At 32.9% G+C, this 16,506-nt stretch overlaps 1 protein-coding gene across 21 annotated transcripts in view; it reads left to right on the top strand.

Annotated features, from left to right (window-relative positions):
• Positions 1–16,506, top strand: part of NRXN1 (neurexin 1) — a 1,129,526-nt gene that overhangs the window by 513,364 nt on the left and 599,656 nt on the right. For 15 of the 21 annotated variants that reach the window (XM_053890675.1, XM_053890684.1, XM_053890683.1 and 12 more), the window contains one exon: positions 1,079–1,105. The exons of the other annotated variants lie outside the window; for them this stretch is intronic. In XM_053890675.1, the coding sequence (XP_053746650.1) occupies positions 1,079–1,105 (27 nt within the window). The remainder of the gene's footprint in view (positions 1–1,078; positions 1,106–16,506) is intronic. 21 annotated transcript variants of the gene reach the window in all.

The raw sequence follows: 16,506 nt of genomic DNA, 5'->3' as shown, positions 1-16,506 counted from the left end.
GCATTCTGTGGAAAGAGTTGTGTAGGTGCTGGTCCTTGGCTGTTTGCAACCACTTTTCTGATGCGGTTGACGACACATGACAAACTCAGCTATATGGAAACAGAATCTAGGTTTTTTTTATTTTTCATGTTTCCCCAAAGGCATTAAATACTACAACAAAACCCAGCAAATATTTATCTATACATAAAATAAACATAAGACATCCCACGCAGTCTTTTAAAAAGATAACCCTTATAATTATAGTCTGTGTTATTCACATCAGCTGTTCTGCTCTTAGAGAATCTGCTTTTGTATAAGAAGAAAGCATAAGAAAAGGAAAATCAATAGTAGTGTTAACCATGACACTTATTACATAAAGATAACATTGTTAGCTACTAAGAGAAGCACAGGCTTGTGTGCTCTGAAGAATGACACTACTCCTTAGCCCCTGGAGGTTTCTAAAGGAAAACACAGTTGTTTCTTTCTCCTTCGATTAATAAAAGGCATGGAATCCAACCAACATCTGGCTGTTTACCTTTTTTTGCCTAGGCAAATAACAACAACAACAGCAACAACAACACATTAGAGTGAAGTGAGAATAATTCAACTTGCTCTCCATTTTGACCACCACAATTCTCCAGAGTTCTGTTGGCCTTTGTGGGATATTACTCTTTGAAGGTCCAAGATGTCTGAGCCTAGCTGAGCTTGCACTGCACCCCATTGTGACGGAGCACTTTTTAATTATGCTGAAAACAAGAATATGTTCTTTCACAGATGGGGAGAAAGTTGCAGCCAGTCTAAGCCAAGCATCTTTGACAGTTAACAACTCTTTATTTCACTTAGATTTGTCACCATGTAGCTTTGTTTGAATTGGCCATTAAAAAAAAAAAAAAAAAAAAAGACCTTCTATCATTGTTTCCAATGTGAAGTTTTATAACAATGAATCTGGGTTCTAGAAGTATGTAAAGAATAAATGATATAGAGTGGCCATATTTGCATGTGTCTGTCCCCGGAAGGGTGGACTGTGATTTTATTGGATGTCTGCAGCTATTACCTTGAAGGATAAATTTTCATTTTTCATCTATTCTTCCCCATCTAGATTGTATCAGGATTAACTGTAATTCCAGTAAGTGCCTATTCAAAATTTTTAAAATGTTATTCCTCCATTATGATGTAAGCTAGTCCAGAAAAAAATGAGAGCAAGAGAAAGACGCTTATAAAACTCATGAATCCACTTTTGAAGTATACCAGTCCATCATCTGGGTTGTAAAAATTCATTTTGAAATCTGTCCAGCTGAAGACTTTCCTGTTGTAGTTCCTACCTGTAAATGGGAAAAGAAGTGACAATATCTTGTAACAGAAGGTGAACAAACCTCTATAGGCCTTTGAATAAGGCAAGTAGCATTTGTATTTTGCCTGATCTTGGACTCCAGTAGCTCTCTTCATGACCGAATTAGGAAAATAAAAAATACTCTGCGTCATATTTCCTTCACTTTCTGTTTTTACCTCTTAACTCAAAATACAGAAAAAACATTGAATTCCTTTTGAGAGTTACTATTAAACCCTTTTAAATTCAATCAAAGGTTTACTGAGAAAAATGTATTTTTCAAAGTATATATATATGTATATGTATATGTAAAGAAAATTACTTGCCTAAGAGTTTTCTTGTTTATTAAGAGTATTTACATGATGAATTTTTACATCCTCATCACATATCTGCAAAAATAATCAAAATCCTTCAAATCTGTGATATGCATGCCAAATGATGAGTCAGAAAAGATGCATGGACTGAGTTTTATTTGACTATGGACCGGATAACCTGAAAGGATATAAGGACTGTGATTTTATTTTGAGTTGTAGCATTGCCTTAAGAGTAAATTTATTTTATTTCTTTACATAAATGTTCAGATTTTTTCCTTTCCAGGTTTTGCTACCACATTAAGGAATCTCCTCCAATGATACCAAAGTTGTTAGCTATTTCAACAAAACAGTTCTAACAAGATTCTAATCTCTCATTGTTGTAGTCCCTAAAAACATTTTCTATATCCTTGGAAAATGCTGAATGTGAGTTAATGAAGTCTACTCCCAAAACCACTGACTGTGTTTGCAAATAGCAATGTCATCCTCTGAGGAACAAAATGGTGGTCTTAAACTTACAAAACGAGCTTTATCTAATGAGAGATACATACTGCTTTGAACACCATGTTTCTTACATTTCAGATTTGTCTTCAAATATTTTAATATTCATTTTAAAGTAACATAAATGTGAATCTTTCCTATCATAGCAATAAAAAGGTAACTGAATCATGACTTATGAGAAATTACATTAATAAACTATCACACAAGCCATGAACTATCATCTCAAACAGAACAGTTCCTGAAACAATCTCTCAAAGCTCTCATACAAGTGGGATTTTTTAAGTGTGCATCATCTCCTCTCAAACCCCATCCCCCACTTCCTGGGAAGGAGCACAGATTTTGCGAGTATAACCCCATGGTCCAGTCTGCTTTCAGTTCTTGGGCACTGATGCAGACAAAGCAGCAATCACAAAATATTTTTCCAAAGTCAGATTGTGCCTCAGTGGAGTTATAGATGTTCTTGATACTTGCTGAGTCTTAGAAAATAATGTGAGGAAAATATTCCTTTCTAGACTCCTGTTTTATGTACTCTTGTTTATTTATATTAAGCATACAATAAAGCATGAATTTTTAAATTTATAAAATGGAACTCTGTGAACTCTAGTATTTGGATTTCGAGTATGGGAATTAACCAAATCAAATGTAATTCCTTGTTTTCTAGCTCTGCAAATTGTTTTTGTTTTTGTTTTTGAAAAATATAGTTGTAGTCTAATCACCCTTGTTAGACACTTCTCTTCATTTGGCTTCTATTATGAGATTCTAATATTAAGCTTAGTCTTTTTTTTTTCCCTCTGGATATTCCACAGAATAATACCTTTGAGGACAAAGGTTTTTGCTGGTTAGTGAGATTTTTCCCTTTTTAAGGAGTATGCCTTACATATACATTATTTGAAATAAATGAATGATTGTGAGCTTTCACTGCACACCTCGGACAGGACTGCAAATGCCTTAACTTGACAGCAGTCACTGGAAAGAACATTCCATGAGCAGGTAACATTTTAATTTTCTTTTGCCTTTGTTTTACTTGGGGAATAGTGGGCAGATGTGGCAAGAACCCCAAGTTCCATCAAGAATTCATGTTATTACTCAACTTTAGGAGAGGGAGGAATTTGCATATCAAATAATGCAAATCTAACACACAGTGATTAAATAAGCAGAGATTTCCACCTGGAGTGCATTTCCTACCCAGTAAAAATATAAATAAAAATATCTGTATCTCAGTATAACTTGTAATTTGAGAGATTGATTTATTACACTTATCCCCTGTGAGCTCTAAGTTTGTCCAAAACTGAGATGAATGTACATTTATTAAATCACAGCCATCTGCCACCACCGTCTCTAAAAATTATATCATACTTAGAATATTAACTATATATGAAATTAATATGACATACCTCACGTGATATCTTTTAAGAAAATTTCTGCAGCAAATATGCAAACTATAACACAAAAGATTATCTTACATTGAGAATTAATATTAAACTCTAAATTATTAAGGTTGGATGGAAACCTTTTCAAACTTCTCTACACTTCCTCAGAATTGCTCTGCTGTTTCTTTTGGTCACTCCGTCCTTCTTCATCCCTGCCCCCCAGTTTAGAGCAGATGTTGCTTGATAAGGGAAAGAAGAGCTAGCTGCTTGTATTCAGACCTGTGGGACTATAAGAGATGGCAAATGAGTTTCTTTCTCAACCATTTCTATATCAGTAGTTTAGATGCAGCAATAAAAACTTCAGTGGACAGGCCAGGGTACCGCCTTTTGTTCAGGTCCCTTGGGGAAAGGGCAGCTTTGAATTCCAGAGTCCATCTCTGTCAGGTTCTTTGTTTCCACCATTTTCACCCTCATAGGAAAAGCTGTCAAGAATTTTTAAATGGAAAGAGAGCCCGTTTTCATTTGAAAATCAAAAGCTTATTTTCATGTGTGGAGAGGGTACTTCTTTTAAAAAAAAGAACTGTCTCTATGAATAGTGGCCATATCAGTGTCAAAATATATGCTTTGATCTTTCAGATTACAAATGAAATGTCGCTGCACACAATCCCAAACCAATCCCAGATCTCTGACAGCCATTAGCTTATATCATTGCTAAAATATATTTGTCGTGTGCAATTGGAATTAAATTAAGGTCGGTCTGTGTAGATTCATGGCCTGGAAGGTGAGCACAGAAGTGTATTATCTATCATTCTCCATTCTCCTGTATCCAGGATAGAAACAAAGGAAGAGTCAGAATACTCTTGCCTTTCAGTCAACTGCAGTATTGAGAGCAACAGTCTGCCATCATAAAATAATCGTGTATGGAAGTTGCTTAAGGAACCACCATCTTTTAATGCATATCATTTCTTCTCTGGACAGTACTTCAAAAATGTAGATGAGACTTTAAAGTCACATTCTTCTAAAACATGAAGGGGAAAGAAAAGTATTTGGATTAATTTTTAAAAAGATATGTTCTAGATTATTTTGCAAAAAATAATTATTGTAGAAAAATACACTAGTACAAACTAGTCATTATGAAATTATTACCAAGAAAATCCAAATCAGACTGAATAGTCCTTTCTGACTGACACATGAATTATTTGCTTGAAAAGGTGTGTTTGACAGTCTCTTCTTTAGTTTCATATTAATGGATTTAATACGTCTTTTAAAAACTATGAGGATTATAAAGGAAATTTTCTCATCCTTAGGAAATTATCTAAAATGCATTATTAGTAGGATCCATACAGGCCATCATTCTTATTATGTATTTTTCTTGTTTGCCAAAGTGCATAGCCTAAAATCTTGGTTAACTCTGGGATAGAGTTACCAACACAATCTCAGTCTTAAAGTTGGTGTCCAATAGTTCCCTATAATACTTGCAAACTCATCAGGCTATGTGTTTCTCTATATTTTTTTTTCCTGAAAATTGGGCCTTTGTAGTGATATACTGCATCTTTAAATTGTCCTAAATTTTATACTTTCTTATCTTAGTAACCTTAAAAATAATTAGTGCTGTAATCTTTAAAATATTTCATTGAAAATTTGAAAACAACACTTGTTCCTATCAACTCTAGGTGAATCCTAATTGTCACGTAAATAAATAAATATATAGTGGATGCAGGGAGCCTCTTGCGCTTTTGTTTTTGTTAGTTTTACTTTCTTTCTTTTATTTATTTTTTGTTTACTTGTTTTTATCTTTTCAAATCAATGATGTAATGACAGAATGTCCTTCTTGCCCACAGAAGGCATGGGACCACCTCTGCATCCATATAAAACATTGATTTTAATATAAACTTGTGATCTCTGATGTCTGTTTTGCTTGTTTGCATTATTTTGGTTTCTTTGTGCCTTGTTTATGTGTCTCTTCTCCTGCCCACTTGATGTCTCTTCCTACCAAGATTTACTCTTCTTCTCCACTACCAACATTGTTTATCCTGTTCTGTTTCTTCTTGTTTTCTTACAAAAATAAAAATTCTCTGGGTTGAAAAAAATATTTTAGTAGGCCGGCCTTCCAACTAATTTTGGCTTCTCACAGAAAATGGTTTATCTAATGCAAAGACAACAAAATTACAGATGACATTAATGTGGACAAAGTGTCAGGGGTTAAAGTTCAATTCCTTTTATTTGCAGTTCGGTGTCTAAAGTATTCCAGAGGGAAAGAGAATGTGAGGCCGAGTACTTAACCTCACTTTGCACTTGGATAGAGTGAAGAAACACTCTGAATAGTGTCATTGGAAAATGTACTGTGATGGATGTCTGGAGTGGATAATAAGATCTTTGTATTATCATTTTATTACCAGAATGAAAAGATCAACTGGATATTAGTTATCACCCATTTTTTTTTATGTGGTAAAAATGGAAAGCAATAAAAGAATGCAAAATGTCAACCAGTGGCACTTAAGCTATATTAGATTGCTTTGATCAGGCTGCCATTTGGCAAGCTACTTAAAAAGATAAGAGGAAATTTCTGGGGGCTGGCTCTTGTGAGTACAAAATGAGTGTTCAGTTCAGAGCAGCTGCCTGATGCCTAAAGAGCAGACAACTGAGAAAGGGAATCATGTGCCTCAGTCCCCACACAATAGTTGCCTGATTGGTAGAGTTGTGTGAGTCCTTGCTTCTAGCCACTGGTGCTGTCCATCCGCCTAGGACAGGAGCTGCTCAAGGAATAAAGGGAGATGATTATATAAATACAGAACTCAAGAGTTTTTTGTTTTTTTGTTTTTTAGTTATTGTTATTAGTTATTTTTGTTTTTTTTTAACTGAAAGTAGATATGAAGGAAAAGAAAATAAAAGACAATTTTTATATGATTGTTTTAGGCAAAATTCTAGCATTAGATTTCTGATTAAAAAAACAAATAGCCAAAATAGGCAAAGGGAATTGGCACATGATAATGAGTCTTTAGAATAATATCAGAATTGGAATGAAATTTAAAGGTACGCCCAGTTGGATTGTCCACATTTTACATTTATGAGAATTATAAACAAGAGTATAGTTTTTCCTTGCACATTTAAATGGCTACATAGATTAGACAAATCTTAGTGTGAGCATCTGATAAGTAGAAGATTTGGGTCCATTTTTGTGAACAATTAGTCTGTTCATTGCTTTTGTACAAATACAAAATGCTGCAGTGTTTTAAATGTGTGCAGGTTAAGAATTCCTCTTGAAATCAACTCAATTATTAATTGATTGGCTGAAGCATTTTCTGATTCTGCTGTGAAAGGCTGTATTCAAAGTGACACAGAATTTCTGATTAGTGTGGACCGAATTCATCAAATTCTCTTTCATGGTTTAAAGTTGGCATTATCACAATGGCCTAGATAGATATTCTCAGAAAGGCCTAGGAAGTTTCAGAAGAAACATTCAAACTTGATATTCCCTAGGTTTCTGCGAAAAGGAATTTTTCTTATATGCAACCAAATATCACCAAATGACCACAGCCTGTCATTCAGATGTTTTTGTTTGTCGTGTTATTAGAAAAATTTGGTTTCTGAATATCCACCACTTCCTTCACAGTTTTGAGTGTCTGTTTTCTGTTCCATTTATTTATTTATTTATTTATTTATGTCTTTCTTTCTTTCTTTCTTTCTTTCTTTCTTTCTTTCTTTCTTTCTTTCTTTTTCTTTAAATTTATATCCAAGTTAGTTAGCACATGGTGCAACAATGATTTCAGGAGTAGATTCCTTAATGCTCCTTACCCATTTAGCCCATCCCCCCTTCCCACAACCCCTCCTGTAACCCTCAGTTTGTTCTCCATATTTATGAGTCTCTTCTGTTTTGTCCCCCTCCCTGTTTTTATATTATTTTTGTTTCTCTTCCCTTATGTTCATCTGTTTTGTCTCTTAAAGAACTCATATAATTGAAATCATAAGATTTTTGTCTTTCTTTGACTGACTCATTTCACTTAGCATAATACCCTCCAGTTCCATCCATGTAGTTGCAAATGGCAAGATTTCATTCTTTTTGATTGCCGAGTAATACTTCATTGCATATATATATGTATACCACATCTTCTTTATCCATTCATCCATCGATGGACATTTGGGCTCTTTCCGTACTTTGGCTATTGTTGATAGTGCTGCTATAAACATTGGGGTTCATGTGCCCCTTCGAAACAGCATCCCTGTATCCCTTGGATAAATACCTAGTAGTGCAATTGCTGGGTCGTAGGGTAGTTTTATTTTTAATTTTTTGAGGAAACTCCATACTGTTTTCCAGAGTGGTTGCACCAGTTTGCATTCCCATATGTATTTCTTTTGGTAGGGATGTAACAGTCCCATATTTATCATTGACCCAGAAAATCAAGGATAGAAATTTAAATCAGATATCTCTTGTCATTAATAAGACTTTTATTAATTTTTTGCACTTAGTTTATCTCATTGTGAGATAGATGATTAGAATTTCATTCATTTTAAAGAAAACAATAATAATTTTCTGTATTTGGAGTATTTGGTCTTTTTACTTATATGCCCTGATTTAGGTATCATAGAGAACTAACTCCTAAAATATCAAAAAAGACTAAAATGAACTCATTGACTTCTATTTAAAACAATCTGCAGTTTTTAGGACAGCCTTAATGTTCAAGGATGATCTAAAGTGCCATGCCACCACACTCATTTTACTAGTGTGCACAAACATAGATTAGAAAATTTTGTACAAGTTTTGTATTCCTGATTTTATTCAAAAGAAAGCCACTAATAATTTATATCCTATCAATTGATTATCTATCAGAGGATATGAAAACATATCTTATGATCATGGATTTCAGTCCCTCATATAGTCCCTAGAGAGAAATTAGGTATCTGCTACCTGCTCAAATAGATGTATAATTTAAAAGATGAAGACTTTGTCTACCTAACTATGGGTCAGATATGTATGATTAATATAAGCATTCCAACTTAGCTTCCATTTATAGGATTATATACATTCTTAAACACCATGGTTTATGATGCAGAATATGAATGTTTTTTAAATCTTGGAAAACTTAGATTGATAGTTTTAAAAAGTTTTAGTCTTGAAAAATAGGTGGTTTGTTATTTGTTTAATTATTTATATATATTTTACTATCTTATGGAATTGGCAGTGTTTCCTGAGAAAATAGTTTGGCTATATGAAAATGTTTGCATAATTTAAAAATGCTGATTGTTTTTTTTTAATTGAGACAAATTGCAAAAATAAAATGTAAAGATTTCATAGCCTAAGTTTCAAAGACATGCTAGGGTTCACATTTAGTAAGTTGGTTTCCCTGAAGATTATGGTCTACTATGTAAAGACTCAGCGAAACATAAAATATAAAATTTAGTAATTTTCACTGATGTCTATAAACTCAATAATTTGCTTTTAAACTAGAGTTTTAGAATATTTTAACAGCAAAACTCATGAATTTACTTCCCTCTAACTCAGAAGTTATAATTATTCAAATACCTTTTATATTGAATTACATCACTATGTACAAAAAAATTGTTAAGCCAAATGGAAACTGTTACCAGGACAAGTGTTTTTTTTCTAATCCACTTAAAAGAATATACTTCTTAAAAAATTGAAAAAGAATTAAAAGCTAATTTTTTTAAAGTTGAGTATAATTGACACACAATGTTACATTCGTTTCAAGTGTACAATATAGTGGTCCAACAATTTTGTACATTATGCTCTACTTACCACAAGTAAGCTACCGTCTGTCACCATTCAAGGCTATTTATTACAACCTCATTGACTGTGTTCTTTATGCTGTGACTTTTATTCCTATAACTTTCTCGATCCAAACTGGAAACCTGTTTCTCCCACTTCACCATTTTGCCCATCCCCCACCCCCACCTTCTAAATTTTTTAAATGGCAACCCCTCCCTCCCCTCTGGAAAGCATGACTTTGTTTTCTGTATTTATAGGTCTAATTCTGCTTTTTTGTTTGTTTATTTATTTATTTGTGTGTGTGTGTGTGTGTGTGTGTGTGTGTGTGTGTGTATTTCACATATAAGTGAGATCATATGGTATTTGTTTTTCTCTGTCTCACTGATTTCATTTAGCATAACACCTTGTTTAGGTCCATCCATGTTGTCACAAATGGCTGATCTCATCCTTTTTTATTGCTTCATGATATTCCATTATATATATATATATATATATATATATATATATATATATATATGTTTATATATGTATATAATGTATGTATATATGTATATAATGTATGTATATATGTATATATAATGGAATATTATGTATATGTGTAATACACACATACACACACACACACACACACACACCACATCGTCTTTGTCCATTCATCTCTGGATGGACACTTGAGTTGCTTCCATGATCTTAGTTACTGTAAATAATGCTGCCTTGAATGTGGGGATGCATATATCTTTTCAAGTAAGTGTTTTCTTTGGGTAAATACCCAGTAGTGGAATTATTGGACATTATGGTATTTCTATATTTAATTATTTAAGTACCTCCATACTGTTTTCCACAATGGTTGTACAAATTTGCATTCCCACCAACAGTACACAAGTGTTCCTTTTTCTCCATATCTTTACCAACACTTGTTATTTCTCATCTGTTTTATTTTAGCTAAGAAAATACACTTTTGAATGCTTCTAAGAATTTATTTAGCATTGTTCACTATTCTTATCCATTAAAAACAATCCCTGAAAACCATGACTGGTCAATACGTTAGAACAATAATATTTTTTCTACAGTATTTTATGTTTATTTATATTGTACCTCTGAGTCCATTAATTTTTTAGTAGTTAAGAAATAGACATATATTCAGGTTACATTAGTTTATGAAAGTTTATTATAAGAACACACTAAGAGCAGATATAAACAGGAAATAATTTCAGTCACAACATGACAGGTTTTATGGAGCTTACAATGAAGAACTAGAAGATTGTTCAACATGCAGTGTGGCTCCATTGGCCCAGGTATTTTGTCATGTTTTCATCTGCTGCCACTAAGGCTCCCTTCTCAATGTTGTGCCATCATGGTGACTTCATTATCATCTGTCTTTTTTTCTGGTACTCCAGCTATTCCTGTTCTCTATACTGACTTGCTTCAGCTTGGTTGTAGCTTCTACTTCTTCATGTCTTCTGCTTCTTCGTAGCGTTTCCTCTCTTCCCTCATGGCTTCTGTTCTCTGTGTCCTTCGGCCTTGTGCTACTCCTTTACCAACCATTGTCTCTATGTAGGTTATGTATTCAAAATCCCCTAGAAAGAGAACCTAGTGGATTCACTACTTATTCATATGCTGTTGAGTAGAAATTTCAAATAATGTCACTTCATAAGCTACTGACCAGATTTAGCTTTGGAGGCAGATGCCAACTGGTAACCCAGTCAGCTGTGATCAGAGCAGGGGCTGAGGCCCATATAATATACTCTCCTCAAAGGAATACAAGAACAGCAGATTTTCCACACAAGCATCTTTTCTCTAGGGTATGTGATTTAAAATGTTTTTACTTTACCCATAAGGATTATGCCCATGAGGATTACAATTTCTTCAACATAGAACTGGCTAACATGTGGTGTATAAGTCAGCTGGGAAAGGCTCTTTAAATTGGGGGTGGGGGTAGTGAATGGGGCCATCAAAGAATTTAAGGATTGAAATGTTCAGTATGCTCAGAACTCTTATCCATTTCTTTCATTTGTTACCAATGGGAGCAAAGAGCAAGATGGATAAGAAGTGCATTATGAAAACAGTTTCCCCAAAGGTAAAGTAAGAAATCCTAACAGTATTTAAATTACCATTATTTTTATTCCACTTAATATTGGATTATTTGTTTGTTGTTATTTGTTCTTTGAATGCATCACTTATATAGTTGTGAGAATTCTTCACCCTCCCATCACCCTTCCCAGGACATCTGTAAAATTAGACTGAAAATATTGCATAGTACTACTGAAATAAATTAAATTTCAAAGTCAATTGCCTTTTTCTATGGATGATTATTACAGTTAAAATTCCTTTGGAAATAGGATTGAGGGTAAGAATTATCAATTCCCTTTTTAAAAATTTTGCATACAAAGAATATAGGCAGCCTGTGAATATAGGCACTCATTAAATTGTCAGATACATGGAAAATATCAACCTATTTTGGAAATCAAAAAATTTCCAGTGTAAATAAATGTGCACTACTAGAAAATCCAAAGAATCCATGTGAAAATTGAAATCCAAATATTATAGAACTAATATACTATAATGGCATGACTTAAAATTGGTATTACTGATTTTTCATGCATTATGAAGGTGTCCAGTAAAAGAAAATAAAAAATAAATGATTTAATAAGTTATGAAAATCCCCTTGGAATACATACATATTCACCTCATAGTGTTGAAATAGATCAAAATGGAGGTAGAACATGATATTGGTTACAATAATATTAAAAAGTAATAAAATAGAAATAATAACCACATAGAATTCTGAAAGTGACAGTATAGGTGATGAGATTCTTGAAGTATCTTAATAATACATTTATAAATTAAATTATTTTATTTGAAGATTCAGTCCAATAAATCAAAATAGAAGCTTCACACTGTCAAAAATAATATTTGGGTAATCAGCCAATTCTTTAAACTGTTCAATGGAGGAAACTTAGTTCAAACAGTAAGCAGTAAAGAAATAATTGGTGTCTCCTATTTTTTGAGTGTCACCTGCAAAATTGACAACCACCATAACAAAATGGCTTCTCTGCAGTATTTCTGTAAAAAATATCCCTCAAAACGTTTATTGTTCCTGCTATACAGATTGTGGGTAATTTTTCATGTCTTATTTTTGTTCATCATCCATACATTCTAATTTTCCTACAGTGTTTTTTTCTACTCTACCAATTTAAAATATGCAATGAAAGGCAAATAAAAGTAAAGGCTTTGGTAAGATATAATGGGAACCAATCCCACCATTATTTAGGACAATCTAGGTTTATACTACAACATATGTTTGTATTATGGTTTGTATATTTTAAATGTATTTGGAGACTAGTTTCCCACCAATGTTGACTTACAAAATAGTCAAAATGAGTCTCTTTTCAAACAATGCTTGGCTCCTAATTAGAAATAATATTCATATTTGGAAGCTAGAGGAAATGGAAAATATAAAAGAGACCATTTCAGTGCTCAAAGAAGTATTTCACTCATATTTTAAATGCCCTTATAACACATAATACTTTGCATGTTACATACTTAATATATAGCATACTGTGTAATATGTGTTTCTTTAAAAATATAGGTATAGGATCATGGTCATTTGCAACCTTTTCTTTTAGCAACAAATTGTAAACAGTATACTCAGAATATGACTATGAGATGTAGTATTTCACAACCTAATCTACTGCTTAGCTTATATTTTATGCCAAAGTAATATAAAGTAGGTCCAGTTTATTGAGCAGGTTGAAGAAAGATAAATAGAGAGGAAACATATATGTACAAAAGTAAGTTTCATTATGATTCATCAGTTATCTCAGAGCAGTCAAATTAAAACTGATTGGGAGCATCTGTGAGCAAGATCTTGAGAAACAGACCATATTGGAATAATCTTGACTGAAAAGATACAGATGCATTGCTATAAATTATCCTTGACTGTAACCCACTAAGCGGAAGCCTAACTAACATAACCTTTTCATAGGAAGATTGACTAGAACAAGCACACAGACATAACATTCCTTCTAGCAGTTGGTTGACTAGCTCCAAGGAACCTGCAAGTACTGTTTCCTCAAATTAAGCAAGTTAATGTGGCATAAGATTCAATTGGTAATAACTTGCTGTAGTGGGACAAGCACCTTTTAAGAACACTTGATCATAGGAAAGTAGGCCATTCATTTTAGAAGATTTTGACCCAAAGACACCTTCAAATATAGGAGTAATCACAATAGTTTCCTTGTTACTACAATAATGGTTAAATACAATCATACCGCTCAATGACTAATTCATAGCAATCAATGAGTAAAGAGTTAGCCTGATAAATGAGTAAGCTAAGGATGATAAAAGAAAACAATTAAGTTAGCACTGTCTGTTATTGCATTATTAAAATGCAATGTAGAGAAGGATTTAGTAAATAATCTTATCATTGCTTGGGAAAATGTGTATTATTATTTCAATTTTTATATCATGGATGAATAAGTTATCATGTATTACTTGTCCATTACCTTTTTTGATGCAGTCATTGAGGAAAGAAAAAAGATGACAACAAATGAGATACTACAGTTCAAGAGTTCTAAAGATAAAACGTTTCCTATCACATTTCTTAGAATATTTTTTATTAAAAAAAATAGCTTTGTAATGTTTAAGACAAATACTGAAAAACAGATTTTCAAGCATCATAATGGCTTCCCAAGGAAAAGAAAGGAAGGGGATAAATAAATTAACAAAGGCAGGGACTGAAATTTAATTTTCTAATATACTTTTTATTTTGTGGAGAAAGCTTCTTCAAGAATACCCCAAAAATACTGAAGGAGAGCTAAATTTTATAAATTCAATCTTGTATTTAAAGATATTCCAATGGACTTACATTAACAAGATATGGAAAATAAAATACAGGTAAAGCCATCTTTCCTTGTAATATGAAAAACTTTGCCTTCTCCTTGGCCTTCTCATAAAATTAAAGTCTACAACTATTATAATAGTGTATTCTGGTGAGTAATGTTATATTTAATTAAGTAATCTCTGTTTTTTTTACTCTAAACCCATGACTTTTTAGTGAAATATTTAGTCAAATATTTATAAAATTCCAAATGCTCAATGTCTGTATGCTTTTTTCATTTTTTTTTTTTCATTCAGATAGCTTGAAATTTTGTAAGTATTGCGTAAGATGTGTTAAATCAGTATCAGTATAAATGAATTTAATCCTTTTCATGTTACACCAATGCTGAATACATTTTCTGTTCATAATTCTTACTTAAAATCACATTAACTATTTAGTACTTAATTATACCTGCAAGCTATCCTATTATGTGATAAGCATTTCTTGGAAATGATCTTTTTTCCTTAAAATAAAGTCACAGTCCAAATTTTTTCTTTCAGTGTATTAGGTGTATTTTATTATACTTCTTCCTAAACTTGCCAGTTGAGCTAGATTAGATTTAAAGTGAACTATTTTAAAACATTCTTTGAACAATGTATTTACATAATTTGTGTTCATTTTTACTGTGTTGTAAATGTAATTATATTCTTAAAAGGTAATTTATATTTCTTCAAATGTATGTTTTTCACATTGAAGATTATTTACATTGAGGTATTTATCCTGGTCTGTCATAAATGGGTACAATCAATGTGAAAGCTATAGAGGCTAACTGTTTCTACTAGATGACTTAAACCTTGTTGATTCATTTGCCTAGAGCTATGATATAAAGCTAGATATGGAACAGAAGGGGAGACAGCTACATATACTAAAGTTTATTTTGTAGATAATAGAATGTCCTTGGTGTGAGTTAGGAAAATGGCAGATGAGTCTCTGTAGGGTGTTTCCAGCAGCTCTTCAAGGTTGGATCTTTTTGCAGACAAGGCCCATGTTTTCTTATAATTACTCATTAATTCTTGAATCCCTCAATTCCTGAACCAACTGTTTTCTTTGCATTTGGAAGTTATTGACTGCTAGCCTTAGGTCATTTTGCTCTCCCAGGCTTTACACAATATTAAATTTATTTTCAAGGGAACTGATCAAAAAATCTGTCCAAATAATTGGCCAGATAACTGAGTTACCCAAGTTCTCCAACTGTATGACTTACCGGATTCCATGCTGCCAAATATGACAACAAAGGGATGAAGCTTTCTTATTTCCTAACACTTCTAGTGAATGTAAGCATTAAAAGTTAATGGAGTTCTTTTTCTTTAACTCTTTGGCTTAATTCAATATCAAGAGATATTTCATCTACCACACACACACACACACACACACACAATCCAACAAACTCTAAACAAGTACACCCATTCAATATACATTTAGTGAATAGCTGTACATTCAAGGCCCTAAGCCATAGATATAGTATATTTTCTTTGAAATTTTAAGCACAGTGAAGGGAAGATAATAATAATAGTGACAATATAATAGTGATATTATTATTATTTATTATTACCACAACTGAGGACTTACTGTGTAATAGTCATTGCTTTAAATTACTCAAATGCATTAAATCTATTTGTGTTGTAAAGTATCTCTATTACTAGCTTATTTTACAGATATAAATACTGAGGCCCAGAGAACATTAATAGATTACCCAAGTTCACACAGTTGGTAACTTATGGAATGCGGATAAAAACTCAACCTGGGAGTCCAGAACACATGCACTAGACCAAGATATACACATTCTAGCACTTATAAATACACGAGGACAGGGGCACCTGGATGGCTGAACCAGTTAAGTGTCTGTCTCTTGGTTTTGGCTCAGGTCATGATCTCACAATTCATGAGATCTCTTTCTCTCTCTCTCTCTCTCTCTCTCTCTCTCTCCTCTCTCTCTCTCAAAATAAATAAATAAACTTAAAAAAAACCCACAAGGACAGATTTAAATAATAATCTAAACAAAACAGATAAATGTAATTAATTAGCATGTGACTGTTTTATTTCTCCACAGAAATTAAAATAATTTATAAAATGCCTTTCTTCTGTTGTTCATGTTCATTTTTGAAAAACCAACATCTTGAAGCTCAAAGTCTGGCTTCACATTATTTAGCCAAAGTACTTTTTAATTAGGGAAGGGTGTTTCCAATACTTACAATATAAGGAAGTGTGTCTTTCCTTAGGACTCTATAAACATCACCTTGCTTGTACAGAAAAGGCCAGTAGCTGTTCATAAAGGCATTCTGAAGACTTGTCAGGCATGTGAGGAGACGTTAAAGAGGGAGGGAGAAGAGGGAGGAGTTACATGGCTTGGCAGGTAGCTCAGCCTCATGGCTGTTAGGAGGATTATTACTCTGTCACCAAGTCCAAGTCCTGAT

The sequence above is a fragment of the Panthera pardus genome, unplaced genomic scaffold (assembly GCF_024362965.1).
Source record: "Panthera pardus isolate Hobbes unplaced genomic scaffold, ASM2436296v1 HiC_scaffold_25, whole genome shotgun sequence".
Lineage (NCBI taxonomy): Eukaryota > Metazoa > Chordata > Mammalia > Carnivora > Felidae > Panthera > Panthera pardus.
Note: the sequence above shows the minus strand (reverse complement) of the source record. Positions and strands in the feature narration are given on the sequence as shown.